This window comes from Salvia hispanica, chromosome 4 (genome assembly GCF_029641045.1).
Source record: "Salvia hispanica isolate PSC_SH4W2 chromosome 4, Shi_PSC_v1, whole genome shotgun sequence".
Classification (NCBI taxonomy): Eukaryota; Viridiplantae; Streptophyta; class Magnoliopsida; order Lamiales; family Lamiaceae; genus Salvia; species Salvia hispanica.
This window is the reverse complement of record NC_142695.1, coordinates 50,067,571-50,082,657: the sequence shown is the minus strand read 5'-3', so window position 1 is coordinate 50,082,657 and position 15,087 is coordinate 50,067,571. Positions and strand designations below refer to the sequence as shown.

General features: G+C 35.4%; 3 protein-coding genes across 8 annotated transcripts; 1 reads left to right on the top strand and 2 right to left on the bottom strand.

Moving 5' to 3' along the window:
- The first annotated feature begins 3,032 nt into the window (after positions 1–3,032).
- RRP41 (3'-5'-exoribonuclease family protein) lies at positions 3,033–5,358 on the top strand. The gene is made up of 11 exons (XM_048097203.2): positions 3,033–3,176; positions 3,280–3,326; positions 3,413–3,473; positions 3,702–3,740; positions 3,831–3,898; positions 4,142–4,220; positions 4,305–4,341; positions 4,450–4,566; positions 4,687–4,772; positions 4,937–5,026; positions 5,111–5,358. The coding sequence occupies exons 1-11, from the start codon at positions 3,123–3,125 to the stop codon at positions 5,156–5,158; spliced, it is 726 nt and encodes a 241-aa protein (XP_047953160.1). The 5' UTR covers positions 3,033–3,122; the 3' UTR covers positions 5,159–5,358.
- A 254-nt stretch (positions 5,359–5,612) lies between these two features.
- On the bottom strand, positions 5,613–9,268 carry LOC125197845 (putative glucose-6-phosphate 1-epimerase). Of its 3 annotated transcripts, none has more exons than XM_048096362.2 (9): positions 8,864–9,268; positions 7,896–7,990; positions 7,695–7,769; positions 7,095–7,151; positions 6,819–6,982; positions 6,588–6,722; positions 6,379–6,481; positions 6,168–6,267; positions 5,613–6,087 (listed from the first exon to the last, which is right to left on the bottom strand). In XM_048096362.2, exons 1-9 carry the CDS (start codon positions 8,925–8,927, stop codon positions 5,879–5,881), a joined length of 1,002 nt encoding a protein of 333 aa, XP_047952319.1. In that variant the 5' UTR covers positions 8,928–9,268; the 3' UTR covers positions 5,613–5,878. The 3 variants fall into 3 exon arrangements, with proteins under 3 accessions (XP_047952319.1, XP_047953157.1, XP_047952320.1); XM_048097200.2 differs by having other exon boundaries at positions 7,896–8,285; positions 8,864–9,245; XM_048096363.2 differs by having other exon boundaries at positions 7,896–9,245.
- Positions 9,269–10,478: 1,210 nt separating this feature from the next.
- On the bottom strand, positions 10,479–14,638 carry LOC125197844 (common plant regulatory factor 1-like). 4 transcript variants are annotated; one of them, XR_007172261.2, is made up of 14 exons: positions 14,426–14,636; positions 13,936–14,027; positions 13,232–13,360; positions 13,027–13,071; positions 12,832–12,927; positions 12,646–12,726; positions 12,373–12,536; positions 12,158–12,209; positions 12,001–12,049; positions 11,605–11,810; positions 11,454–11,531; positions 11,225–11,350; positions 10,817–11,143; positions 10,479–10,729 (listed from the first exon to the last, which is right to left on the bottom strand). XR_007172261.2 is itself a non-coding variant. In XM_048096359.2 (13 exons), the coding sequence occupies exons 1-13, from the start codon at positions 14,502–14,504 to the stop codon at positions 10,904–10,906; spliced, it is 1,434 nt and encodes a 477-aa protein (XP_047952316.2). In that variant the 5' UTR covers positions 14,505–14,638; the 3' UTR covers positions 10,479–10,903. The 4 variants fall into 4 exon arrangements, 3 of the variants coding, with proteins under 3 accessions (XP_047952316.2, XP_047952315.2, XP_047952317.2); XM_048096359.2 differs by having other exon boundaries at positions 10,479–11,143; positions 11,605–11,807; positions 14,426–14,638; XM_048096358.2 differs by having other exon boundaries at positions 10,479–11,143; positions 14,426–14,637.
- Between the last annotated feature and the right edge of the window lie 449 nt (positions 14,639–15,087).

Below are 15,087 nucleotides of genomic sequence, written 5' to 3'. Positions count from 1 at the left end.
AGCTATATTACTACTCCCTCCGTCCGCGAATAGAAGTCTCGGTTCAGTTTTACCATAAATCTATACATATATAAAAGGCGAGTTTTGGCCTTCTTTTGAAATATTTATAAGTTTTATCCTCATTCTGAAATACTTATAAATTATGGACTAATTTGAATATTTGATAATTGGGCATGATAATCAATGCATATAGCATTTATAATTCAATAATTAATTATTTAATAATCGATAAATGTGGGAATCATAATTAATAAGCATCTTCTTTGTCCATATATCATTTTGGGTATTACAAATGAAAATCTATCTATACATCTTCATCATATAAAAGTTGTGTTTTGAGTACTAATTTAGAATATTTTTAAAATATATTTGTATTAAACAATATAGTGTATTAATAATAATTATAGGATTTGTAACTTCTTTCAAAATTAAGAATTGTATTAGTAATAATTATGATAATTTAAAATGGCAGTTACAATCTAATCACATTATTGTATGGGGAAATAATTTTTGTTGGGTTAAGCGTTAGTAATAAATAGAAATCCACCATGTATATATAATATATTGATGAATTAACATAATTTTCACACCGCGTGTGTATCTTAATTTATTTCAATATATTAAAGAATTTATGTACGTACAAAATTATTTTTATGCACATAGGAAATCACTAACTCTCATTTAAGAACCAAACAAGTATATATGCGTATTACATAGGTTAAAAATTTTAATCAAAAACTCATCTATCTGCCATTTTAGATTAAAAGATTAAGTCTCTTTTAATTTCATAAGTATCGAGTAATATAAAATTATTTTAATTAAATGTCATTTCATTTCTTTGTAACACTCAATTTAATATCAAAAATTAATGCTCATCATTATTTTACCGTTACATATTTGCTATCATGAATTCTCTATGAGAATAGAATAAAAAATCAAAATATTAAATTCTCTTATAAAATTAATGTGTGTCCGTATATAGTTTCCATCCATCAATCAATTTTTTAATTAATTATTCAGTTTTTGAAACTTATTATTCACATTTAAAGGTGCAAATTAATGACTTTAATTTGGAGAAGTTGTAAAGCATCTCATGGTTAATTTTTTATCTATAAATATGACGTTTGAAGACTTACTATCTACACATTCCTACTTACCTCACACTTAAGTTTGATATTTTTGTTCATATCTTATGAAAAAAGGTCGACATCATGGAATCATTCTTCACCTTTCTCCATGATCTGGAGCCTTCCACAATTTATTTTGTTATCGAAGTTCGTTGCATCCACGTTTATGAAGCTACTGCTCATGGAGCCATAACCAATGCCATCGGGTTATAGTGTTTTTCATTACCGTGCGGTATGTTGTTTAATGAGTTATTTTATTTTTGTATGCAAATTATATAAAATCATTAATTATATTTTTTTGCTTAGGGCGTTAGCATTCAAGCAACTTTTCCGTGAAGTTTACACGAAAAGTTTGGTGCAATACTTAAGGAAGTGACGTTTTTTCGTACAATTTCATGTTTATCATTTGTTGTATTTTCATTGTGGTTGTGTGTTTTGTTTTGTTTATTTGTTTTTTTTTTTAATCTTCACAACGACAAAGAATGAGGTAGAGAGGCACAGCGTGGACGAAGGCCGATGATATGGTGAAATTTCTGTGTAGCATCACAGCTGCCATACTCCTGTCCAATTTGCATATTCATATTTAGTCTTTTTCAATAATAATATTATTAATAGTCCTACTAATTGTGGATTGGATATTAGGCTATTCATCAAGTTTAGACTTCCCCATATTATTGGTCTTTATATTTTTGGTCTAATCTTCTTCAATAACTATATTAGTCTGATGAACTGTAGTTTATTCCTTTTGTTATAAAGATGAGCTATTAGGCTTTTAAGTTTAAGCTTGCCGTTATTCCTTTTGTTATAAAGATGAGCTATTAGGCTTTTAAGTTTAAGCTTGCCTATATTATTGGTCCGTTATATATTTGGCTAAGCGATAGCCTTCACTAATATATATTACCATCTTTTTAGATCACTTATATAAGACGTTATTACTATATCCTCTGTCCCATGATAGAAAATTATACTATATCAGTATTTTTTTTCCACATATCTATATAAGTTGAGTTATGGAAGTATTAATGCTCTTATAAATTAAATAGTATATTATAACTTAATTCTTTTTTAATTCTTTTTTAAGTTTTACTTTAATATTGCCTGAATCATTTAGCTATTGTTTTATATTTATTCCATGTCAATTTTTAAAATTTGTTGTTATTAAGTGTGTCAATTAATAACAAAATAGTAATAAGTTAATTTGAATTAGTCTAATAATATTGATTTATAATTTATTTATTCACAATTATGAAATTTTTGTATAGAAAGTAGTTCGTGAGATGTTATACTTTCAATTAATTATAATATAGGAATAGTATTTTTATTTAGTACTCCATAATACATGGATTTTTTTTTTCTTCGAAGAACTTAATGAAATGATGTTATTTCAAATAATTTCCATTCATGTATTATGAATCAAAGCTTTCCAAATTTTTATGATTCATTCTTAATTATTTCATGTTTAATATATATGTTTTAGCCGTATAATTCATAGTTATTATATACATTTTTTATAATGTTTTAAATTTTTTGTAAATAACCTATAATTTAAAATTATTATTTTAAAATATTTAATCCGTGCATCGCACAGGTGTGATACTAGTGGTAATAGAGTCATACCTTCCACTAACTCATTCCACTCACGTTTCATTTAAAACTAATATATACAAGTGGGACCTCTATTCCACTAATTCTTTTACACCCATTTTTCTTATCATTTCTTAAAATTCATACCGTCCATGAATAAGACTACTAATGACGGACGGAGGGAGTAGTCATTATTGTTGGTGTGCAAAAATTAAATTAAAAAGAGAAGCAAACGCCAAGAAAAAACAACACAAGTAATAAATCGGGCCAGGAGAATATGGGTTTTTATATATGGGCCTAAAATGGTTAGGCCATATTATTTAAATAGAAACGGCCCATATTATGGTCTGCATTCATTCTCACCAGTAAAAAACAAAACCTTTCCGGCGGCGCACGGCGTCTCTCTCTAAGATGGAGTTTGTTAATCCTGAAGGTCTTCGATTGGACGGTCGCCGTCCTATGGAGGTTTCTTTTCTTTTTTCTCTTTTCAAGTTTGCATTCAACTGTTGGCCACTCGCCACTGTCTAACGGCAATGTTGTAAGACTATGGAATTGTTGGTGATTTCAGATGAGGCAGCTTCGTGCAGAAATAGGAGTGGTTTCGAAAGCCGACGGGTAAGAATTGGAAATCTGTAGTTGCTTTTTGTGATGTTTTCGTGCACTATTGATTGACCTAAATTGAATTTGTATGTTGATTGCAGCTCAGCTGTTTTTGAGATGGGGAACACCAAAGTCATTGCTGCTGTTTATGGACCCAGAGAGGTGCTTTGTTTTCTTGAGCAATAGATATTTTTTTCACAGAAATGTGCTATAATGAACACCAAAATATTGCTATTTTGATGCTGATTACTTGTGTATGAATGTATAAACTTCTGTGCTCGTAATAGAATACGAAATCCTAATGCTATTTGTGCTATGGATTTTTACTTGTTTGAGAAACTGAGAGAGATTTCTTTGGATATTGAATTTGTGATGTTTAATATGTTTCAGGTCCAAAATAGGAGTCAGCAAAGTAATGATCAGGCACTGGTAATTTTCTTTACGCATTGCGTGTTTGTAAAATTTGTGTTTTATCCATGGCGATCATACAGAGGTGAATTTCGCTTATATGGTTGACAGGTACGCTGTGAGTATAGCATGGCTAATTTCAGTACTGGAGATCGGATGAGGAAACCTAAGGGTGACAGGTATGTAACAGTTGAGCAAGTCTAGTGCAAACTCCTGCTCGTAAACAGCCTAGCTGCTTAGTGTTAACATAACAGGCATTGTACTCCATGATAGGCGTATAATTATAGTAGTACTGGTTTTTCATAACTGGTGTAGCCTTTCGTGCTAATGCTTTTCTCTAAACTCGAGGAGTTGATATCTGTTTCTAGTGTGCCCATTTTGCATTCACTAACTTCTTCGGTAATATTCAATGTGGTGTGCAGGCGATCAACAGAGATATCTATGGTCATTCGTCAGACGATGGAAGCATGCATATTGACTCACTTGATGCCTCGATCTCAGGTTTGTTGCCCACAAAATGGAAGCTATGTCTAGATGGCCTCAATTAATTTCTTATTCTTTTAATCTTAAAATCATGTTTTGCAGATTGATATATTTGTCCAAGTTCTTCAAGCGGATGGAGGTAAATAGCGTTCTCCATTCCATTGGTCCCAGTGTCAAGTGTTGAAACGGCATGGGCATTTTATTGTCATCCACTAACCATAGCTCGTCTACAATCTAATTTGTTCAGGAACAAGATCAGCATGCATAAATGCTGCAACGTTGGCCCTTGCTGATGCTGGTATCCCTATGACTGATATTGTTACCTCCTGCAGTGCTGGATTTCTGAACGGGACCCCTCTGCTCGGTAGTTAACAGCCTCATCAATTTGTTATGTATTTCAATTTCATACATATGTTCAGTGTATGTGATCCTATTATCACGTAAAAATTCAAAAGTAACCTCGAGTTTTGCAAATTAAACGCAGATCTGAACTACGTTGAAGATAGTGCTGGTGGACCTGATGTTACTGTTGGCATTCTGCCTAAGTTAGACAAAGTCACCCTCCTTCAGGTCCTTTTTAATACACTACTATTTTTTTTTTTCATTTCTTGGACTTCGATTGTGCTCATACCTTCGAGTAAATTGGCTTCATTGCTGTTCTGGTTGGCAAAAGCCCTTGAATCTGCATAACTCTCTTTTCCTTGAACTGACTTATATGTTGTCTTTCCTGATAGATGGACTCCAAACTGCAAATGGAGACATTTGAAACTGTCATGCAGCTAGCAACAGAAGGTTGCAAAGCAGTGGCAAGTTATATTCGTGAGGTAAGCGTGATACACACTCACATTGAAGCTATCTCTTCAATTTGATTTCTTGTTTCGCTCGACCAGTTCGTTTCAATCTGACAGGTATTACTGGAGAACACCAAGCAATTGGAGTCTCGCAGAGGTGTATAGAAATTGTAATGCGTTCAAGCCAAGTTTTGGAATGAGCTGCATAGCTATGATCTGCTAGAGGCAGGGGAGTGGTGGAAGTATAAAAAGATAGGATAATTATATATTTTCTCACAGTTTCCATCTTTTCCCATCTTATTTTTTCTATTTAACAATTTTGTAGACTTCCTATTTAAAAGGTAAGATTTGAGCGTTAGTAACTACTCCCTCGTCCCCAAAAATAGAAACATTTGAAACGTCACGGTTTTAGTACAAAATAGAAAACTAAGAGAGAAAGAAGAGAAAATGAGTTCCACCTTAATAGAGTGAAAAAATTTTCCTTATATAAAAAATTTTTATTTTTAGGAGACAGGAAAAAAAAAGAATATGTTTAAGAGATTTGGGAATTTGATGCTATAATTTGTTTGCGGTTCTTGACAGATCTAATCAATTGAGCGTTAGAAATTGTAACACAGAATTATTAATATGAAAATTCAACTTTTCACGAATGTTAATGTTCCAAATGTCAAATTGATGTTACAATTTGTCTGAAGCATCACAAAATAGATTTATTCAGAACCAGAGTGGCTTAAAAGCATGATATTGAGCTCATTGATCAAAGCTAAAAGAGAGCAAATGTAAATGCCTCAAATCCTACACAAACCAAATTTTTATCAGCCATTTTCCAAAAACCACAGGCTTTCGATAAAGTGAGCTAGCGAACGAACGATCACAAGTCGAGCATCAAAAGTAGTCGAGATGAGGTTCGAGTTCGTCGCAGCAGAAGCTTGAAGGTACAGCAGCAAGCTCGACTCTCCCTGTCCATTCCTCTCCTGGTTTCAGGGTGATGTTCTTCTCTATTGCTGCTGCATTCACACATAGCATCTGCTTATATTCTTCGTCGCCAAAATCTGCCATTGCTTTCGACTTCTTCTCCCACGGATTCCACACAACTACATGAAAATACCATATTTGTGTTTAAGGCCGCAAACTGGAGGTTGCTGACTAAGGAAAAAGATGTGATGATACATACCCATATCAGGTAGCCCTTCCTTTCTGATAACGTATGTTCGTTTCTTCTCATGATCAAGAACAGCGACGCACTTGGGTGAGCTTAGGTAAACACGGTCTATCTGAAGATGGGGAAACATATAGACACAAAAAAAAAAGTAACAATGATTTAGAATATGATTACTTAACAATCAAATTGCAACTGCAACATTTGGAGGTGGAAGAAGACTTACCTCTGATTCGAAAGTTAGGGCATCGCCTTGCTCTGTAAATCGTTCCCTTTGGGAGAGGTTGTCAAGGTAGTCCAGCGTCTCTAAACCTTCTATCCTGACTTCACTGTTGGAAGTGCAAAAAAAAGGGCAAACAGATATTAGAAAATTAGAGTAAGTTTCAACGATGATTTATGAAAAGAATGAATAAATCAAAATATCCGACTATGTACCTAATGTCAGAAACAGAGAAATGTGTGTGATAGGCCAAAGAGAAACTGAAAGGTTTCCAACCTATATTCCTGATGCGCGATATCAGTATCAAGTTTCCATTGGATGAGAGAGAAACTCGAAGGCGAAACTCAAAGCTGAGAGAAGACCAGAAAGAGAGTGAGAGAGAGTTCAAACACTGCTAAGAAGAGTTAGGAATGAAATAAAAATGCCCAAACGTGTAAAATTTTTACCTGTGAGGCCAGAACTTCAGATCTTCTTCAACGGGTTTAAGTAGTAAATCAACAAAGGATTTACCAAAAGAGTCCTTTGAATGCAGCGGAGGAGGATTATCCTCAATTTTCCAATTCTTGTTCCTAGCAAATCCATGCTGCTCAAGCGCATGACAGTTACCAAACTAAAGCATGGACGCGATATGAAGTTAGAATACAGTATATAATTATATATGTTTACAGATTCACAAAGTCTTGAAATAACAACGAAATACACAAACAATTGATGGTGTGTACCTGTGGAAAGCAAATGGAAATGCCTCCCCGCATTGCTTTTGGAGACTTAAAGATGCCCTGCAAAGATTGAAGGTCAATATACAGCTTTCATTAGCGAAAAATGAATAAAAGAATTAAATATTTCTATGATTCAATTACAAGGAAATTCAAGTATATTGAACTTCTAAACTTTCAGAGTGAGGCTGATGTTTTCTCTAACGCTCAATAAAGTGTCAAAACCTTTTTCTAGGAACGAGTGGAACTTGAAAACAAAATCTTCCCCACAGCATTCATTGGGCAATTAAGCATTGCAAAATAAATATTTCTCACAAGAATTACATCACCAGTTCTAGCTATAATGACAGCTGCTGGTCCAAATTCTAGAGTGGGTGATCTCAGATATTCAACCTAAGCTTAGTGTAAACTTTATAAATAAGCAACCTCAAGATATGCAAAATTACAGCTTCAGTTTTAAGATCTTTGAATCATGTTTTAATACCAATAGCACCGAATCTAGGATGATATGACACGGAAGTACTTGTATATACTAGAAACTGAAGAAAATGAATATGCACAACATATATCACACATATATCTTATTAATTATGATAGAAACCACACCTTACTAGTGGTGAAAAGAAGTTCTTCGCCTCTATCATTCCTCCACGAGAGAACTTGTGCTCCATGCAGGCTCACCTGAAATTTTCAAATATTCATAATCGGAAGAATTTCAAGAATCACACAGATCTATTCGGCATAAGAATGGAAACTACACATAAACCCCATTTCCGCATCAAGAATCATGAAATAATAGAAACTTACCCGCGCAGACGCCCCTTGAGGGTTCCGAAGCACAACTTGGTCGATTCCATTCCAGTCCTTTGTCAATTCAAGAGAAGCTCTATGGTCCCAAACGGCTGCAGGATGCCCCATTCTTTACACCCAAAATCAGAAAATGATATATTTGTTTTGTCCCGAGTCGCAAAACTATACCTAGATTCCTAATATATAGTCCTCGGATGTGAATAACCCCCTTTACAGAAACGAAAGATACAAATGTCACTATGACAGCTAATTATCGACTTATCCCCTCAAGTCCCAATGCCTCCATTGTGATAATCTTGCCAGCTACTGAACCACATTTATACCCAACTTTTCGAAACTTTCAAATGCCGCCCCATCCGTACACTCAGATTTGAGAAGACTTAAAGCCTGCCGAAAGACGTTACAAAATAAACTCTTATCTCTTTACCACCCCAGCAATCTCACCAAGATGTTCAACACTTGGCATAATTCCCCCAACTTAAGATCCAAGGCAATCCCATACGACACTCCTCCCAAATCAAAATATGAGGTATTCTAATAAAAGGTGCCAAACTTCAAAATTACAGCAATCCAAACAAGCCACAGAAATTGACCAGGTGCAATCTCCTTCCCACAAATGCTACAAAGTTCCCAATTCAAATCTAACCCCAAAAGCCCACAACAATTTGAAGAAACAGAATAAGCCTCAATTGAAAATTTCTCAAATTTCAAGCAAAAAAAAAACAATTTGAGCACAATAATAACTGGATTAACTGAGCAAAATAGGTGGAGTCTTTCGCATGAAGCAGTCAGATTCCAGAAAGCCCAAAAACAAACGCACAATCTAAAACAGTGAGAAACAATGACGGAAACTTTGAACAATATATAGTAGCCCACAGTCTATAAAATGTAAGTGTGATGCAATCTTGGACCTAATCAAGCGTAGTTTAGATTGAAAAACAAACAATTACAGGAAGTAACGTAACCTGAGGGAGCGAGCAGGAATGTGGAAACATGGGATGTTTGGAAATAAAATAATGGAACATTCATGTGAAGCAATTAAAGAATGAAAATTTGAAAAAGTTATTATGACATTTTTTTATGGTTGCTTAATTTGCTGTTTTGGGAAGACGAAATATGAGGAGAAGGAAACGTGTAGGTACATGGAGTTGTACAATCGGTGCTAAAATGCGCCGGCTTGTAATGTACAACTACTTTCGATAATTAGGGCAGGAGGTACAACGCCCAAAAAATTCATCCATAGAGCAATTAGAACCACGGCTCACCAATGTAGGGAGCGCGTGAGCATTTATGATCGCCGCTCGCCCCCAACTTTTATGCGAGCCGCCAAGCGTTGCCGAGGAAGAAATTGGCAGCCCAAACCACGTGCAAGGCCCTTCGACCGTCCCTTACACGTGCATGCAAGTTCTCACGATTCGCATCCAATCAACCGTCACGTATGACACAAATTGTCTCACATATTACAACAGTTGACCATGCAGGCGTAAGGTCATATAGGTCGCCATAACTCTTGATTAATACTCCACATAAGAACATCAGGAAACGTGCAAAGCAATATACCAAAAACTGCACTATGATAGTAGTCAGTAGTGTAAGAGTTCAACGATTCACCACTGAACTCAACAAAATGATTGTTATTTTAGGATAATGTTAAGTACAATGAGGTAAGCTATGTAGGCGTCCCTAAACACACAACTCTATGGTTTGAGTGCATTACGATGGACTCAACCTCGATTTTCCAAATTTTGCGTCATCTACAATGCAATAGAAAGTGAAATGAGTGATGCAAGTGTAACGAACATTTTGATAAATGTGATGTCTACCTACTACAAAGAGAACAAGAGATCTTTCATGCAACTATTCAAGTAAAGGTGTAGTGGGAGATTCACCACAATGAAAAAGTAGGCAGACAACCGATCAATGGAATCGAGGAGAACCTAACATGCCTTTGACGGTCAATTTAGCACACGAGAGGAGGCTGACCTCATTTCGAGCGATGAGCAATCTAGGAGTCATCCAATCGGATAAAATTTCGCATATCAATTTAATTGAAATACATAAATATATGAAAATTGAAATGTGGTTAGCATCTTGATTTGGTTCGTTTTTTTTGCAAACACAAGCAGTGCTGATCTAATTTACTCAAAAATAATTGAGGACAAAGTACTACATTAAACAGAGACTATGATTTCAAAAATCTTGGACATCTTTTGTTAGCCCCACAAACATTAGTTACAAATATGGCTAAATCTTAATGATATTGTAACAACGAAATTTCAAAGATTGGGCACTTGTGTAATCAAGTGGGGGTTGCAATTTCGAATCCAAAATGGAGGGAAATATTGCCTTATATTATATGGTGGGGATTAAAACTATAACACCACACATATAAACATTAAAAAATATTTTTGTTTCTGCATGCTATGATAATGCAGATTGTAAAATTACAAACAACGTATTTTTTGTTTACATACAACAAAAGTATTATTTTGAACGACTAATTTACATATGGAGGGTCTGAAAAAGGAGACCATACCTTAATTAGTGCTATAGAGTTGTGATTAATTAAAAATATTCTAGTTAGTTAAATTAAAATACATGTATTTCTTGGTAACAACTTTATACATTATCTCCTTCACTCAGTCGAAGGGCCTCAAATTATCGCAATCATCTCTAAAAATCAAACACATTATTCCCTATCAACTATCAGAATCTCATCTATAGTTTGAAAACTCTCACACCCTATAGAAATGCACTTCTTTTTCCTTCTAGAAGTACGAAGACGCTCAGCGCCGTCACCACCGACTAATATTACGTAGCTTCTCAGCAATCTGAACATTTAAAACACATTCCAGGCTTTGCTGAGATAATCAGTTGCAATGAAACTACACTTGCGGAGCTCGTTTACGATTACTTACCACACTCTATTACTGTTGTTAGAGGTAGTTTTCGACGAATTATGCGAAAAGTTACCGGATCGGCTTAAGTCAAGGAGGGATGGAGCGTCAACCGGCAACAACAGCATCAGTCCTGGGACTACTGTCAAGAAGCTGACGGAGTTTAGCTCCATGGCGGCTACTGTTGTCGTATGAATTGCTACTGTCCTCATTTCTATTGTCAGATGAATCCGAGTTGTTAACTCTGGCAAGTAGGTTCACAGTGCTCACTGGTTTCAGCCTCAGATCATCAATATTGTGAGGATTTGCCTCCTCTCTCAGGCCTAATTGAGTTTCTTTTAGTTTCTCCTACAAATTCCGGTCATTTATGAAATTGAAAAAATATCGACAGCTGACAAGCAAGTAAAGAAATCACGTGTGTCAACGTACTATTAGTGCAGCATTTTCAAGCTTTAGTTTCCCAGAGCTTTCCATTAGTTTATGTATCCTGGATTTGAGGGTCATGTTCTCAGAAGTTAGTGCTTGAACTTTGACAGCTAGTTCTTCAGTCTCAGCCTGTGTCGAAGGAAGACGATCACTTAACAAGAGAGGCGATAAGGAACTCAATATCTTAAGAGGACTTCTCCAATAGATTGTAATCCTTTGTGGTGAGTCATACCTGTTTCCTCAGTCTTGATCGTCTTGCTGATTCCCGGTTGGACTGTTTCCTCCTCTCTCTTTTCAACTCTCTTTCATTCTGCAACCAAGTATTATGTTGAGAAATAGCATAATAGAAGTTTCACGCAACTGAAGAAAGTTGATGAGCACACCTGCATCCAGTTTTCATTTGGAATCGAGTGGAGTGGAACACTAGCTGGGCTAGAAATTGCACTTAGGGAAGGTTCCTTGACTTCCAATGCGATGTTCATAGCTTTCACTGGCTTATTAGCAGGAGGAATCACATCCATCATCTTCCCAGAAGCTTGGCTAACATCGACAAGAGGAGCTAAACTGCTTTCAGGAGCCTTCCCATCTTCTGATTAAAAGCATCAAATACAACAGATCAAATCAAAATAAACTGAGAACACATTATAGCAGGTTTAGCAAATAGATTTGGTATGCTCGTGCATTTTGTGGTTGAAAGCTGCGAGGCTCACAGGCTTGACATACTCAAAATATGTACAATTAGCTCTGTACATTAACAATGATGACGAAAAAAGCTTTACCTTTCTTCGGAGATCCTTGTCCATTTCTCTTCTTTCCATTCTGATTAGCCTGTAAACAAAACAGAATAAAATTATAAGCAATGCATTTAAGACAACACGCAACTAGCATATAACAAAAGAACAGGAAAACTCTCATCTAGTAAGATAGATCCCTTACCCGGCCGGGTGCGACTCCATTACTTCCATCACTGGAACCACCAGTCTCATCGCTGTCCATATAACCAAATTTGAGCATTTTAGGTTATACATTAATCAAAATAATCAGAAAACCATAAAAATTCATTTCTTAATTTCAACTACAGAATTATGGCCTATGTTAAGTAGTACTACTAAGTAATTTAAGGTTCATTGCGGCCCTTGAACTCCACAAACCTGTCTGTTGACTGTCTTTGCTCAGTTCCATTTTCAGTACCATCACCATTTCCATTGCATATTGATATAGCAAGCCCATCAAATTCTTTCAATTTCTTCACGACGACTCCATCTGTATTCCCTGATGACTTGGCTGGCGTTTCCACGCTCATAGCAGTACCAGCCTACACGTAAAAGCACATACGGAGTATGTGTTAATTATATCGTAATGCTAACAAACAATTTTTCAGTAGAAGCTTCAAAGGGAGTAGCTCTTGTTCGCTTAAAGCTTACTATAGGAACTCCGGGATGTGGGTAAACTCCTCCATGAGTATAGAAAGCAGCATATGGTGCTCCATAAGGAGGGATCAACGACTGAGAAAACCAATTTGGTGTTATGAGCTTTATACATATTCCAAACACACTAGTGTATGATACTATGATATAAGACCAATTCAATTCTTAGAAAAACTGCAATACCTGTGGTGGGCCCCACATATAGGGGGGTGGTGCATGCGGAGAAGCTACAGCCGAGTTCATATATGGTGGAACAGCAAATCGGGGACCATAGTAAGCCTGATAGATAAACATCCACAATAACCATTAACAAAGAGCTTGATTATTTTTTCTATTGCACCTGTTTTTTTGTGTACATGAAAATTTGTGAAGACTAACCTGCATTGCTGCCCAGTCAGGATACATATGCATGTTATTCTGATCCTGCCAATTGGAAACCAATTTAAATCTCCTCAGGAAAAAGGAAACAGCAAATAAAGCTAGCTGGCTCGAGCATATCTGTATAAAATGCTTTGATCCTTCTTTATAGAAGCATTACACGACGGGCTGCAGCAATAACAGTTACTCTACTATATATACTCACCACTGCAGGTGGAGTTGATTTTTCCAGCTTGGTACCCTTCCCTTCTTCACTGTTTCCCATGATGTGTTCAGGAGCGACTCTTGATACTCCGCCCAATAATGGCCGGGCAATATAACAAGATTCAATAGGCTGCCATAATAGAAAAAAATTAGTTAATATCACAAATCAAAATGATTGACCTATACATCCACTACATAGTTGACCATCACAAATAATGCCGGAGGATCAAATAAAGCAGATTTGATCAAAAAAACAATTCTGTACAAAATATCTAAGACATTGAGCTAATGTTATCAAACTAAGAACACACCGAGATCAGCTACCCAACAGTGATACAATCATGCAGAAGGCTGAATCATGAAAGTTAAAGGAAGATAATAAAAGTAAAGACTTGACAATAATTTTCCAGTACTTTATGCAAGATAACAAAGTCAACGTGGAAAAATACAAGTGCCTATAAATGTCACGAAATTGTAAAAAGCACAAGGTAATGACTTTATAATACTATTATTATTTCTTGATATATTACATTTTCAATCAACACTTTACACTCATACACAATTTTGGAAACATAGTGAATTATGAGAAACCAAAATTGGTGGTATACTGTTTTTAAGTTCAATTCCAAAATTCCTAAAGTAGTTATGAAACAGAGTCAGTGTAAAGTGGTGTAAGTGTAACTAATCGGTTGGGTATGACTATACCACCAAATTCCGAAGGGGAAGAAAATCCAGGGGCTTAACCGTCCTTTTAATCATCCCATCCAGCCCCAAACTGTAGCAAAATAAACTACCGACTGCAGTCCAAGCACAAAAGGGTGTGAAATGACAAATCTACCCTCTAACACCAAAATTCCATAACTGAAAGTCTGAAACCATGAAAAACTCGTTTCAACTGCAATTTAGCCACCTGAGGTTTTCAAAAATAAAATACTAATGAAAGCTCGAGGTCTAGTAAACCTATTCCATAATCCTAATATTCAACAGGTTCTATCATTCAACTATTTCTCTTTGAAAATTCAGCAGATTTAATTATTCCAAGTAACATGTAAACACGAAAAATAAATTCCAAGATCAATATTCACACACAAACGCGCTCCAACCAGAAAACAACAAGATAATCAGTGCGATCAGAATAGAACCGCAAATTAGATAGAGTTTCAGCTGAGTTGAAAAAACTCAGAATTGAACGTACCTGGAGAAATGTTAATTCGGAGTTTTGGAGGCGAAATTGAGATTTGGACAGCTAGTTTATGCTTGCAAAATGATAGCATTCAGTTCTCTCTCTCAACAGATGTGTTTCGGCACAGTGAAGTTCTAGAGAGAGAAAGGGAAAGCAGGAAGAGAAAAAGAGAGGAGGGAAGGCCAAGCCAACAAGCCACGTCACGCAAAACGTGTCTCTGTACAAAAATATTTTGATTTCATCGAAATCATATCTAAATGAGTAAGTATGACATGAGATGAGATGAGATTTTCATTTAATTCGCCATTTCCATTATTCCGTGGTGCATTTTCACGCATATTAGTTTATTTTTTACTATTATTTAATTTATGCAGAAGCATACATCGAAAAGATCCGTCGATAAATTTTTATTGTATACCAATTAGCACAAAATTTAATTTTTATTATTTTAATTTATGCAGAAGCATACATTCGAAATTGATTTTTTTCGTTTTAGATTAGTAAACAAGGATATTATTGGATTTTCCGACATTTATTTTAGTATTCCAATTAAGTTGAATATTTTTCCCTAACTCATATGAATGGAGAAGTTAATATTATTAAATGTGCTTATAGTCCAGAATAGTCAGTATTCAAAAATTTCCAATTTTTAAATGTAGTTTGTAGATTATTAA